Here is a 12,941-nt window from a genome sequence, read left to right on the forward strand (position 1 = left end):
TGTACTACATTGTACATTGTAAATCACGTTAGTATAAAGTCAAGAGGTTGTGATATGTAGCACAACAAGCTAGCAAAGCTCTGTAAACAGCATCTGAAAAATGGCGTCTGCCGTACACTGAACTACTCTCCGGAGACTGAAAATGTGATCGCTGCTATTAGTCTTTAGAGCTATTTCTAAACAAACTAATATGACCGTAATCTTCGGGGCGAAGGAACACGTTACCTAGTGCAACGGTGTGACTAATTGGCGTGTTTTTAATAGTTTTTGGACAACACCAGAGGTCTACGGCACAGAGGAATAAGATATATCAGGCTTTGGATACGCACACAATAGGCTACTTGTAAGTAGTTCATTGTTGGTTTGGCTCTGTTGACAATCAGAATAATATTGAACATCACCAGCCATATCCTTTAACAAAGTTTGAGGCAGCCAGTAAAGGTGGAACTTGAAGTTGGACTTGATATTGTATCGGTTTACCTGCAAACTGAAAGTGGTTATAATGAAGAAACCAGTGTAAGAATATTTAGGATGCTATTTCAATGTAATCTCTGCAAAATATTATATACATTTTCTAAAGCCTATCATATCTGCATATGTTTGTGTTAAGACCTTTATCCCCTCCAGCATCCCTGCTGTTTAACCATCACTTCAGTATAGCACTAGGGTAAGCCTTAAATTGGCATGCCACCCTCCACAGGGATCAATACTGCCAGCATCTGCCTGCATTAAAAAAAAAAAATCCCTTTACAGTTAATTCCATCTTGTATTGTATCAACAGGGTATTATATGCCATACAATCTTGTGTAAATCAGTCTACCTTTCTTTCAGACCCTCTCCATCCAACTTGGTCCGAGACCTTTTTTTGCGTCGCCTTGTTGACATTAGAGAAGCACTGTGCTGAGACATTTCCATTCAAGAAACTTGTTGACATAGTTATCAGACATCAAAGAGCCTTGTGTCATTTTGAAAAGGCCTTATGAGAGTAATGGAGATGTTAAAGGGCGTGTTGGACCCAAATATCACAAAAGGATGAGAGGATATGAACAAGCTCTGAGTGAAAGACTGAAAGGAAAGAGAGCATAATAAAAAATAAAAAAAAAAAAACCCACTGAAACACATTCTCTAGAGAAAGAGAGAGAGAGAGAGGAGTGCTCGGCTCCATTTCCGCCTAAGAAGCGCAGAGTTAAAAGGTGGCCCCTGTACAAATGAAACTCAATTTCACGCCACATTATCCCTCCCTGTTCTCTTTCCTGGCTTTCATTTTCATTAAGACCAGAGACAATCATAAATTAATAATTACTGCCGAATGTCTAAGCGCACAGTCCTATAGCCCTCCCCTCGCCTCTGTGGGCTTCCATGTTCATGCTTGCAAAATGTTAATTTAGGTAATGTGGCCTGGCCCTTGTCAGATAAAACTGTTTTGTAGTTTCGCTAATACATAATGGTCTATCTGATTAGGTGACATTAGTCCTATCTTTCAGACTATCAGCCTGCACCTTCCTAATGTCTCTCCACAGACTCAGGGCACCGCTGAGTTATCAAGAGACATGCAATATTACTGCTTTCACTAAACGGCCATCACCTGGTCATGATTATGAGCGAGGAATTAGCTCAGTCAGGGTTAACAATGCAGTTGACACTATTCGAAAGTATAAATACAACTTCATTTCTCTCTTGAGAAACTTTTTGACCCTCAAAGTGTAAAAAAAAAAAAATCCGTCAGCGGTGTCTGGACAAATGTTTCCTCAGCTGGTCAAGCAAGCACAAAATAACAACAAAATTGTGCAATATGACATTAGGCAAACCAACAGTGAAATAAGAGGCAGGATCATGTGGAATAATCCCGTCTGGATGATGTCTTCGTGAGCACATCTCCAAGTCAAGCCAAGTAAATAAGGCACACAGCTCACACGGCTTTGAATAATGCAATCAGCATTGTGCTTTCCACACTACAGTGAAGAGAAATGCAACAACACAGCTATAATGCACATTTGGTATTTAAAGTCTTCATGCCTCATGGTCATATTTGTACTGAATTGAATTTATTACAAAATGTGCAGTGATATGAAACATGTAGCTGCAGGGCCTCGTCTCTCAGATGCCAGTGCAGAAAAAGGCATCAGATAGAGAAATAAACAGAATATCTGAGTAATAGCTGTGAACAGCCCACGTCTCACAAGCTCATTGGGAGTGAGCAGAGTGAATCTTTCACTGCAGCAAAAAAAAAAAGAAAAAAAAATAGAGTGAAGGGGGGGGGGGGCAATTGAGTCATTAAATGGATAAAGTGGACGTGTCTTTCACTCCAGAGTGAGCGCAAGTTTTGAGAGGAGCCGCTAAAGTCAGTATGAGTTTGAACTCAACCAGAAGCATGGTTTCATGATTGATTGCCCTTTGTGTGTCATATTGTTCTTTCAAGGTTGATTGAAACTTTAACCTCATTTTTAATAAAAAAAAAAAAAAAAAAAGAAGAAGAAGAAGAAAAGCTTGAAACATTTCAGGCCTTGAATTTTTACAATGCAGCATTGAATTATGCAGCAATCAGTCAATTATTCATCTCTGTGGCTGTGTTACGGCCATGCTTTAAAAAGCATGCAGAATGGGAATGGGCCAAGCATGCTGTGTCAACACATTTCACTCAGAATTGCTTACTAGAGAAATTTGTCTCTCAATGTCGATTTTGTATTTTTTTTTTATGCATTTTAAGAGCTGTACCTGTTACCGGTTGCTCTGAAATGATCCCTGTGGATAACTGTTGTGTCTTTAGAGCAAAACAAATAACGTCATTCAACAGCAGTCGGTGCAAATAATAATTACAAGAAAGCAAGGAAATCTGCATGAAGTGCCACAACAATGTCACATATACAAAACAGAATAATTTGATATAACTTCTTGGGCAACTCTGTATGTTGTTAAAGCAAATAATATGATGCATGAGCGTACAGCGATGTGCAACTGGTTAAATGAGTGCTGTTTATTTTATGGTGCTATATAGTGAATTAGTGTCATACACTTCAAAGTACACATGAAATAATTTATTTACAGTGAGCTCGGTAACACCCTCATTTACATACTTTAACTAGGATTAGCCTATGCATTTAAAAAAACACACTCACACGTGCAAGTCAAAGGGCACACGTACACTCACACACTCTCAATCATCACTCAGTGGAAAGAAAGGAAACTTAAAAGATATTCTCATCATTTGAATACATTTTTTTTGTAACCGCTATACAAAGAGAAGAACAATATGCTCATTTATTTTTAGTACAGTATACCTGCAATGTTTTTTTTTTTAGGCCATACATACAGTAATACATAGAAATGAGTTAAAAGACTGAAGGTTGATTGTAAAGGTCTCGAAAAAAGAATACGCCAAAAACACAACAATGATTCAGAATCACAAAAAAAAAAAAAGAGCTGCCCCCAACACTTGCCTACATTTGTATCAGATCATCTCGACTCTTTATGTTTGGCGGTCTCAGCGGTGATGATCTACAAGTTTATTGTGTAGGTGGCCTTTCCAGTATCGAGCTTTATCTGGAATGTTAAATCAGTGTCATGTGCAACTTCTACACCTCTGCACCGGATTCCTCAAAAAAAAAAAAAAAAAGACACTCGTCAACAGAGGCACGGCACGGAAGTGTGTCCGAGAGCATCGGGCAAACACAGTTAACTCACATAGTTTATCATCAACATGTTAACTTTATTTGAATTTGAAGTACAATGAAGAGATGATTCGAGAAGCTATATAAGTTATCAGTGACAACAGACCTAGACACTCCATTGAGAACAAAAAGAACAAACACATTGTGAACATGGGACACTCCTCCTCTCCTGATTGTAACACATAAGGTCTAAACTGTTTTGCAGTTAAAAGGACTGACATCAGCTTATGTCTAGAGAATATACACAGGTGTTTCAGCACCGAAATCCAAAAGTCTTCAGGGAAAGTAACAGGAAAATGATAACTTATTATGAAAGTTTTTTTTTTTTGTTTTTTTTTTACTCCATCAGGATATCATTAAAAAAAAGAAAAAGTCTGTGTACAAGGGTTGAACAGGGATTTGAGCAATGTAATTAAATGGCGTTGAGTTTTGAAAAGTTGTGTGTCATGACTGATTGTTTCGGTTTCTCAAGCTGACACGTGATCATAATTAGTTTGCATTATTTTTTTTTAAAAAAGCATTGAGAGGTGCTGATTTTGAGTGTCTCATGACAAAAATGTACAGTAAATTCCAAGAAATATTACCTCTGTTACAAAGATTACAGTACTATTGACAGCAAAAGTCTTCATTTGAAAGTGAAATGTTTGATAATTATGTTTTCAAAATCATTTGGGCTTGAGTGAGTCAACCCTAGTATTTGTTCAGCACAATATAGGATTTATTAAATATCATAATTCCAGGACAAACATTTACATGCCTGCATGCTTTCTCACCAAAAAATGGCAGCTATAGGAAAGAATGATGGCTCAGAAATAGAACAAAACAAAACTGTAGGTTTATATAAATGGTGGTATTGTTTGCCTAATAGCTCTACTGCATACACAATACCTCTTAACGTTATATACACATACCTTATCAATCCACTCGGGTTCGATAGTGAGTTTTCCTATCATTATCATCAGATCTTGTATGTACAACAATGGTAAAAAGGAAACTTGATTGTATTGTCATCTAATTTAGAAAACATGAAAATCAAACATCAGTCTTCTCTTTTGATGAACACATGGATAGATTCACTTTTTTTTTTTTTTTCTCCTCCTCACAAGGTTCATCTCCACGTGTCATTTTTTTGCTTCTCAAAATTCAATTTGAAATACAAAAACAAAACTTCAGTCGGATTTCTTTTTCAAAGCTTTCTCGCTGGCTGAGATACAGTATAAAAATCTTCAGTGCTGTGAATTTATGGGCTATTACCAACAGTGTACCATGGGTACATTTTTACTGTGCTCAATATATATGTTTATCCTTCACGTTGGCCAAACTGTTACGTCAAAAGCCGCTCTATCAAACTTTTTAATGTTGGCCTCTGTGAGAAAAAAAGGACTTCTTACTCTACATTCAGACACAACATCCTCCAGCATTTGGGTGAACACAGCAACATTTCCATTGAACTCCTACAAGCAGCTTGACTTCTTTCCACTACTAAATCAGCCTGGATAAGGGCTCTTGAGAATCTTCATGGATTTTCTTTTCTTTTTTTTTTTCTTTCCTTTTTTTAAATTTTTATTTCCTCCAGCTCCTCGCAGCCTTATCAGTACATCACTGTGGTTTTCAGGAACAGTCTTCCATCTGCAACAGAGGACACACAGGAGCCAAAGATTAGCCAACAGCTAACATCCTGCTGACGCAAATGCACTGTTCAGGATGTGATTGTTGATGAAACGTAACTTCAAAATGTTGCCCTCTAGTCTTTCGATTTCAGACGCATTACTATGGATTTAAAAACCGATATAAGGACGAGATAAAGTGAGAAACTGTGACAAATATGATTAAACATGATGTACAGTAATAAAGAGAAAAATACAGATTCAACAAATAGAAGCAATGATCATGTGTGAACTATGCCGTTTATTGGATTATCTTCAAAACAGTTAAATCTTTGTATTTAAGATCCTATACATCACATCATTCAGGATATAATCACACTGTAAAATGCATATTTTATTACCAACAAGGCACACACTGTAAAAGCAGCTATGGTAAGCACTCAAAGGCATCAGAATTGCATGCCACATGTGTTTAAGACATCTCTACTGATACGCTTGTTTGAACATAATACTGCACTCATGATGTAGAGCTCTCTCTAAGTGACATTTCCTGCATGGAAATAGTGTTTATTGAAAACGGCAGACATTCCTCTGCCACGTTATCTCCAGACACCTCTAACCTAACGAGCTTTGTCCATTTTCAGCGAACACTCTTGTCTGAGTGTTCGCCTGAGCGAGCAGAGGCTGCCGCGACGCTGAGCTGGTAAAAGCATCTGTTAGGCACAGCTCAGGAGCACGTTTGACGTTTATTACCTTCACATTTCCGCCGCTGGAAGAACGCTACAGTAATGCCTTTAAGAAGCACACCTCTCTATGGCAGCGCGTCTAAATAATTCAATGTTAAAGACAAACGCACACAAAGACGTTTAGCAGCGCAAGTTGTTGGACATGACACAAGCCGCGCAGGACATCAGAGACGACGCTTGATTCCTATTCTACAGAGACGTGGAGGATACACCTGGTTACAATGTCTAACAGTATGTTTACCTCTGCCGGCACACACAAGCTTTCAGCATCAGATTATTGTCTATCATTTAAAAAAATCTGATTTTACAGCTCAGAATTAAAACTTGTTTTTGTTGGATTTGAAATATGCACCTCTTAAAATATCAGTATTTTATCAATTAAGTCTTGTTCTCCCTTCCAGCCAGTGTTTTATGTATTGTCGTGCATTGAGAGAGGAGAAAACAAAGGCATGTTGTGTATGTGTTTCTGTGTGTGTGTGTATGCAGTATGTGTGTGTTGTGGGGAAGGGTGGGGGGGGGTGGGGGGGGGGGGGGGGGGGGGTTACAAACACACAGGCTAATTACCCAGCACTGCCGTAGGTCTCAAAGGCATTGCACTCTGGCTGCCTCTATTCAAGCAACAACCACCAAGTTCTGTGTAAAAGTCATTACAGCATGAATGCAGCGCCACGAAGAACATAAAGCCGAGGAGGGGGCCGGCGGAGAGAACTAAGAGTGTGGGCCGGGATGCACAACTTGATACACACACACACACACACACACACACACACACACACATACATACATACACGCCTTTCAATAACAAGAGCAGATGAGACATCACACACACACACTCACCTCGCAGCCTGTCTGCCTGCTCAGATTCACAGTTGTGGTTAAGACTTTGCAGCGTTTTTTTTTTGTTTTTTTTTTTACCTCTGATAGATTAAAAAAATCCTCATGAAAGACGAGGGATCGGTAATGAGGCTTGTTAAGCAAATGGTACCGATTCAAATCCGTTTTTTTTTTTTTTTTCAAATCGGCGCGCAATATCAGCGCAAATGTTGAAACATCTGCTTTGCATACACGCGTAGAAAAATGTGGTGACGTCTTGACACGTTGTTTTATGAAAGACTGCCTCATTAAAATATGTTAAAACTTTAGTATTTTTATATTCAAATCAAGATGAAAAGTTCATTAAAGAGGATAAATATTTCATTAGATGCTAAATAAAACAAAGGGAATTTTTGGCTTCTCTCAGCATAAAATTCCTTTGAAAGATTAATTAATACATGTAAATTATGCAAATTATGCCCATGCAAATATTTTATGAAGACAATTAAGGGATCCATTAATTACAGTCTTTTTTGCTTCAGTGACATTCATTCATTTAATTTTAATTTCACTTTAACTGTTTTGATGTTTAATCTTGCAACAAAGAACTTTATCTCTGTGCACAGGGTCGTGTAAACTTGCCGAACACATCGAGTGGGAAGCGGCAGGGAACCAGAGAAGATACTGGGAGAGATATTCACATGCGCACCGTTGCCAGGCAGTACTGGCGAGGTACAGTCCCAGTAGCTTGTCTGCCTGTGAAAAGACCCACGTTCCCTCTTGGACCCGATTCAAAACACTGTAAAAGCAATTAATAAACACAGACTGTGTTAATATCGCAGAATTAGAGAAGTGTGACAAAAGACAAATAGAAATAATTAGTTCTCTAAAATTATGCCCTCATTATTTTTTCCCCCTCTCTCTCTCTCTCTCTCTCTCTCTCCCTCTCCCTCTCTCTCTCTCCCTCTCTCTCTCTCCCTCTCTCTCCATTCGCCTCCCTTAGGTTGGGAGTTGAGAATATACCAACACATTTCTCTCGGCTTTCATGCGAGTGATAGGCTTGTTTTTCCCCCCTTTGCTTGTGTAATTTATCAACATCATTTTTTGCCATTTGAGGTTAATTATACAGCGAGGCTTGCAGAGTAGAGCAGAGGAGACATGGGTGGCAGACAAATGCTTCTCTAATTGAACAAAAACACAAAGTGCAGACTGTTATTCAGTTTCCTCCTTCATTCAACTCTTCGAGGCAATGATCGGAGTGATTGAGAGACCAAAAAATTATATGTTCTATGGCCGGATGAACTCCATTTCTAACAGGGATAGATATAAAATCAAAACAAAAAAAGGAATCGGGACTATAAATATATATAAGCAGGACAATGGACGCTGTCACTATAAGTATAAAGCTTTTATCACATTTAATTTGATACAATTACACTACAAAGAGCCAGCTCTTCATATAAGTGTAAAATTAAAGTGGCTAAATATACTAATTTGGTATGAAATAGGGGGCTATAATTATGCTGTATCTGGAAGTTATCTTTGTATTTAAATGATGACATATGGATTTCCTTTTTTAGACATCAAACTCTTTCAGATCCCCACAGTGACTGAATGACATTTAATTAAGGAGGAGTCATCATTTCTCTTAGTACATTTTCTTTCTTTTTGCCCTTTCACAAAATATCAGTTCAAGTAGAATAATCAAACATTAAAGAGTTAAAGGGACCCAACTTATTCTTGCACACAAAGATGAATATTTTCCACTTTTCACAGCAAATTACACGGAGCATTTTTCGCGGATAAATTGGGACCTCTCCCGCTGATAAGGGCAATTCTGAGCAGACGCAGCTGAGGCGTATTAAAGGAAGACGTTCGAGTAATAATGAGGATATTCAACCTCTGCGAGGTGTCTTGTATCTGGGTAAACACAGATAGCAGACAGTCTACAGAGGTTATCACTAGAGCGCCCTTCCCCAAACACATACTGCACCCCCAAGGCTAACAAACAAACAAACCATTAAAAATGTACAAGGCTTATTCATAAAATGGATTGATTTGCCCCCTTTTATTACTATCAAAGGGGGGATTCCACTGCTTTTTGTGGTTTTATGACTCATTAGTGTTTCCTGAGCTGTAAACAAAACACTTCTTTCGTTCTTAGTCTGCAACCTTACTTAGTAGTTTCGTTATTTTACCAACTGTATTGCACATAGTTTTGTGCAATACAGACAAATATGTGTTTCCTAAAAGCATCAGAGTCACTAAAAGTCAAGGAAAAAACAATATTATTTCTACAGAAAACCAATGATCTTGACCTAGTGCTGTGGCCCAGATGGTGAGCTGTATGCCTGAACAGCAGGCACAGAAACACTAATGTTCATAAACTGAAGCAGAGTGTGTGTATGTGTGTGTGTGTGTGTGTGAGAGAGAGAGAGAGAGAGCAAGAGAGTGAAAGAGAGGAGGGGTGGGAGACTGAGAGAAAGAGAGCAAGAGTGAGAGCCAGAGAAAGAGAGAGAGATTTATTGTCTCATCTGAGCCCCTGTACCTTGTATTGTCCTTTCAGCATCTGTTCTTCCACTGCTGCGGTCACTCTCCATCTCAGGGGTCAGAGAGTCTGCAAGAGGAGAGGGATCACCACCGTTAAACATCCCTGACATCCACCTATCACAGTGCCGGTTTCACAGCATCGTTCATTCAAAACAAGAGGCCCGAGCCTTCAAGCTATATCTCTCTGATGCATGGAAGTGAAGGTGTGTTTTGGATGAGATGTTGTGTTCTGTGTGATTATTATCAGTGGAGGGAAAAACATAACAGTTTGGTGTAATAACCCATTAAAAGTGAGATCCTGCGTTCAAACGTTTGCTTCAATAAAAGTACAGAAGTGTAGTGGTGGTACAAATGTAGTGTCATAAGTACAATTGTACTTTAACTAAATATTAATAGTTTTTAGTTTGTTACTGGTCTAATAACTCGAACTAATACTGTACACTGCTGGTGTCAGACTCCACCAGTCAGCTGATGATAACACAGTCACTACACATGCAGATTAAGATCTTAGGTACTTACTAACATATTAAAATAAACATATATTTGAAGGTAGCTCATTCCTGTCTACTGTGCATCACATGCATCTGTGTAAAATCTTAACTTTGCAAACTAATTACAGTAACATCTCCAGATTGTCACGTAAAAATAATGAACTGTATTAAAGTTTAGGTCTTGAGGAAATGTAGTTACTTTCATCCTCCACAGTACTTGATTGACACGTCTTATAAATGCACACCACATGACTCAATTCGGCACATGATATTTTGCCATGCAAAACATCAAAATATCAAATTATTACATCAAAATATCAATGAAAATATTAATCGACAATTGGTCGAATAACTGAGAAAATGAATTGCCAACTGTTTTGATTACTGAACAATCATTTTTCCAGCAAACATGCCAATCACTCTCTCTGTATCCAGCTTCTCAGATGTGAGGATTTGCCGCTGTCTGCTTTTCATATAATGACTGACCGTTGAGTGAACGCATGCTGTCAGTGGGCGAGGGCTGCTTGAGAGTCTGCTCAGCCTGCTCTCTCCTCTTGGATTCATACTCCAGAGCTTCTTGGAGTTTCCTCTTGGCCTTCTTCTCCTTCTTCAGACGCTTCTGGATGATTGCTAAGATGGGGGGGGTGGGGGGGGGGGGGGGGGAGGAAACCACATTAACAATAAATAAGCTCTGGGACAAATTAGCAGAGCCTTATTTAGCCTTATACGGTCTGAAATCTGATTACTGTTGTGGTGGCTATCGTATTCTAGCAGGAAAAGATGATAATAAGGTCTCTTTATCTCGCGCTCTATGATAGAAAAAAAGGAAATCAATTAAACCTTAATATTTCATAATATCTAAAGATTCTCCTTAAAAAAAGAAAATCTGAGCAAATACTGACTGTGACTTACCAAACTGCTAGAGGGAGTTCAAGCAAATTGATACGTTTATTGGGATATTTTTCATGAATTTTTCTCATTAAACATAAACGACACAGTTAGCATATGAAGTTAATGCATTTAACATGAGACAGAGAGCAAATTTCTCTTAAGTTAATGCGTATTTCCAATTATGTGAACTGTCTAAGAGCAGGGAAACCGGCGCTAAGCAGATCACTGTAACCAAAGAAACACACAGCAGCTTACTGTACAGTATGTCAGTGTTTCAATAAGAAACATTAAACATGCATGCAGAGCTGTGTACGCACATTCAGGAGCTATCACGTCTACATGAGCGCAGGCCTGAACCGCCTTGTAAGTACACACATTTACACACGCACACACGCTCGCTCGCGTGCGCGCGTTTGACAGGGAGGAAACAGTGCCAGGTAGTCGTCAGGCGCTACCTCTGTTCTTCTGCTCCATGGCGAGCTGCTTCTCCAGAGTCTCCCTGAGCTCCCTCTCTCTGAACAGCTCCATCTTCAGCTCTGTCTTCTCCAGCTGCACCTGCTTCTCCTGAGCCCGTGCGTTGTCAATTGCCACTTTCAGTAGGCCCTGCACACACAGAAACACACACACACACACACACATATCACAGAGTTGTACAAAAAAAAAAAAAGGGGGGGGAGAGGGGAGCAGGGGAAGAAAGAGAGTGATGTGGGCTATTTAAGAGCTTCAAGATGAAGTGACAGCAAACCACACTGAAAGTATGTCACAGCAGTTCTTTGTACTGCCCAGCCAAGAGCTGACTGCTGCTTCAGGATTCCTTTCAGGCGAATTACCACCTTTGCCGGTTCTTTTATCAGAGAAGATGTCATTATCTTTTAGCTCAACAGCTTACTTCACAGCTCAGCTCTGGTAACACGAACACAGATCTACCACAGTTTTTTTTTTTTGTATTAGTAGTTCTTAAAATAATTAATAATGATTGCTAATGTGAGAGTGCTGAGTATGTCTGACCCCTTTTGGTCAAAGGTATGAAATACAACTGAGCATGAACATTACACTTTGGAGTTTTCTGAGGCAAACCAGGAGAGAAAAAAATCCAAGAATGCAGCAGGAAACACTGAGATTTTGGTCAAAGCTCCAGTCTACTAAGAATTGGATAAAAAAAAGGTTTATACAGTATAGGCAAGTTCAGCATCTTTAATCTTCAGGCTATCTCTATTTTCTTTTACACAGCTGACATTTATAACTGGATTGGTGTAAATATACAGAATCAGCCTCTGTAGCACATTTTCAAGCTCCTCACCCAGCGCAGCAGGAATGAATAATATGAATGACAAGTATCTCATCATGTATCAATTACATTACTGCCATTCCAAATATACTCCTGACAGTCCCGCATTGAAAGATACTGCGTTTTCACATGAAAGCAGTAAAGTGCAGCGGCCATTTTCATCACAATTATTCCCTATCCACATGCAATTATATCAAATGCGCTGGGCTATATCTTACTAATTGTTGATTCTTCTGACCCCAATTTATTCTAAGTTGCTTTATCTTCATTTTCTGCTTGGTTTCATTTTGTTGATTTGTATATAAATATTCAAGGCGACGATCATTATCAAAGATGACTTAGCGGAGTGTTGTGAGCTCACAACGGGTTTACTTGTGGCTTTCTAATTACCGCGCAGAGCCAAAAGAGAGGCAGGACTCTGATGCCGGTGGTACGAGTGCAATGAGAAGGGCAGCAGTGTGCACACATCATTACACTCAGACAGACGGCAAATACATTCATCTTTCTGACTGAGGGTGTTTGAGCTGATGCCTGTGTGTCTGTGTTGATGGGTATTGTAAAGGTGAGCAGATTTACAGATGTGTGCAGCTGTAGTCCTAATGTAGCTTTTGAAAAGATGGCCGTAATTATATTCACAGGAAGTCTGACGTTATTTCAAAAGAAAACCATTGCTGACCTTTGGAAGAAGATGAGACATACACAAGTCTTTATTGACAAAGTAAAATACTCTGTATGCCCAACCATCAACCCTGACCTCCACACTCTTACTTTTCATCGCAATCTAAGGACGTAACACTACTTCCTGCTAAAGATGTTTTAATGCTATTTGAGCTAAAGTCGAAGAAGACAGTCTTAGTTTTAAAGCAACTACATGTAGAATTCAATTT

At 39.0% G+C, this 12,941-nt stretch overlaps 1 protein-coding gene across 3 annotated transcripts in view; it reads right to left on the reverse strand.

Annotated features, from left to right (window-relative positions):
• Positions 1 to 3,689: 3,689 nt before the first annotated feature.
• Positions 3,690 to 12,941, reverse strand: part of dachd (dachshund d) — a 113,664-nt gene continuing 104,412 nt past the window's right edge. For all 3 annotated transcript variants that reach the window (XM_044365876.1, XM_044365878.1, XM_044365877.1), the window contains 4 exons: positions 11,222 to 11,369; positions 10,362 to 10,505; positions 9,383 to 9,451; positions 3,690 to 5,297 (listed from right to left, as the gene is read on the reverse strand). In XM_044365876.1, the coding sequence (XP_044221811.1) occupies positions 5,260 to 5,297; positions 9,383 to 9,451; positions 10,362 to 10,505; positions 11,222 to 11,369 (399 nt within the window). In that variant the 3' untranslated portion in view covers positions 3,690 to 5,259. The remainder of the gene's footprint in view (positions 5,298 to 9,382; positions 9,452 to 10,361; positions 10,506 to 11,221; positions 11,370 to 12,941) is intronic.

The sequence above is a fragment of the Thunnus albacares genome, chromosome 11, assembly GCF_914725855.1.
Source record: "Thunnus albacares chromosome 11, fThuAlb1.1, whole genome shotgun sequence".
Lineage (NCBI taxonomy): Eukaryota > Metazoa > Chordata > Actinopteri > Scombriformes > Scombridae > Thunnus > Thunnus albacares.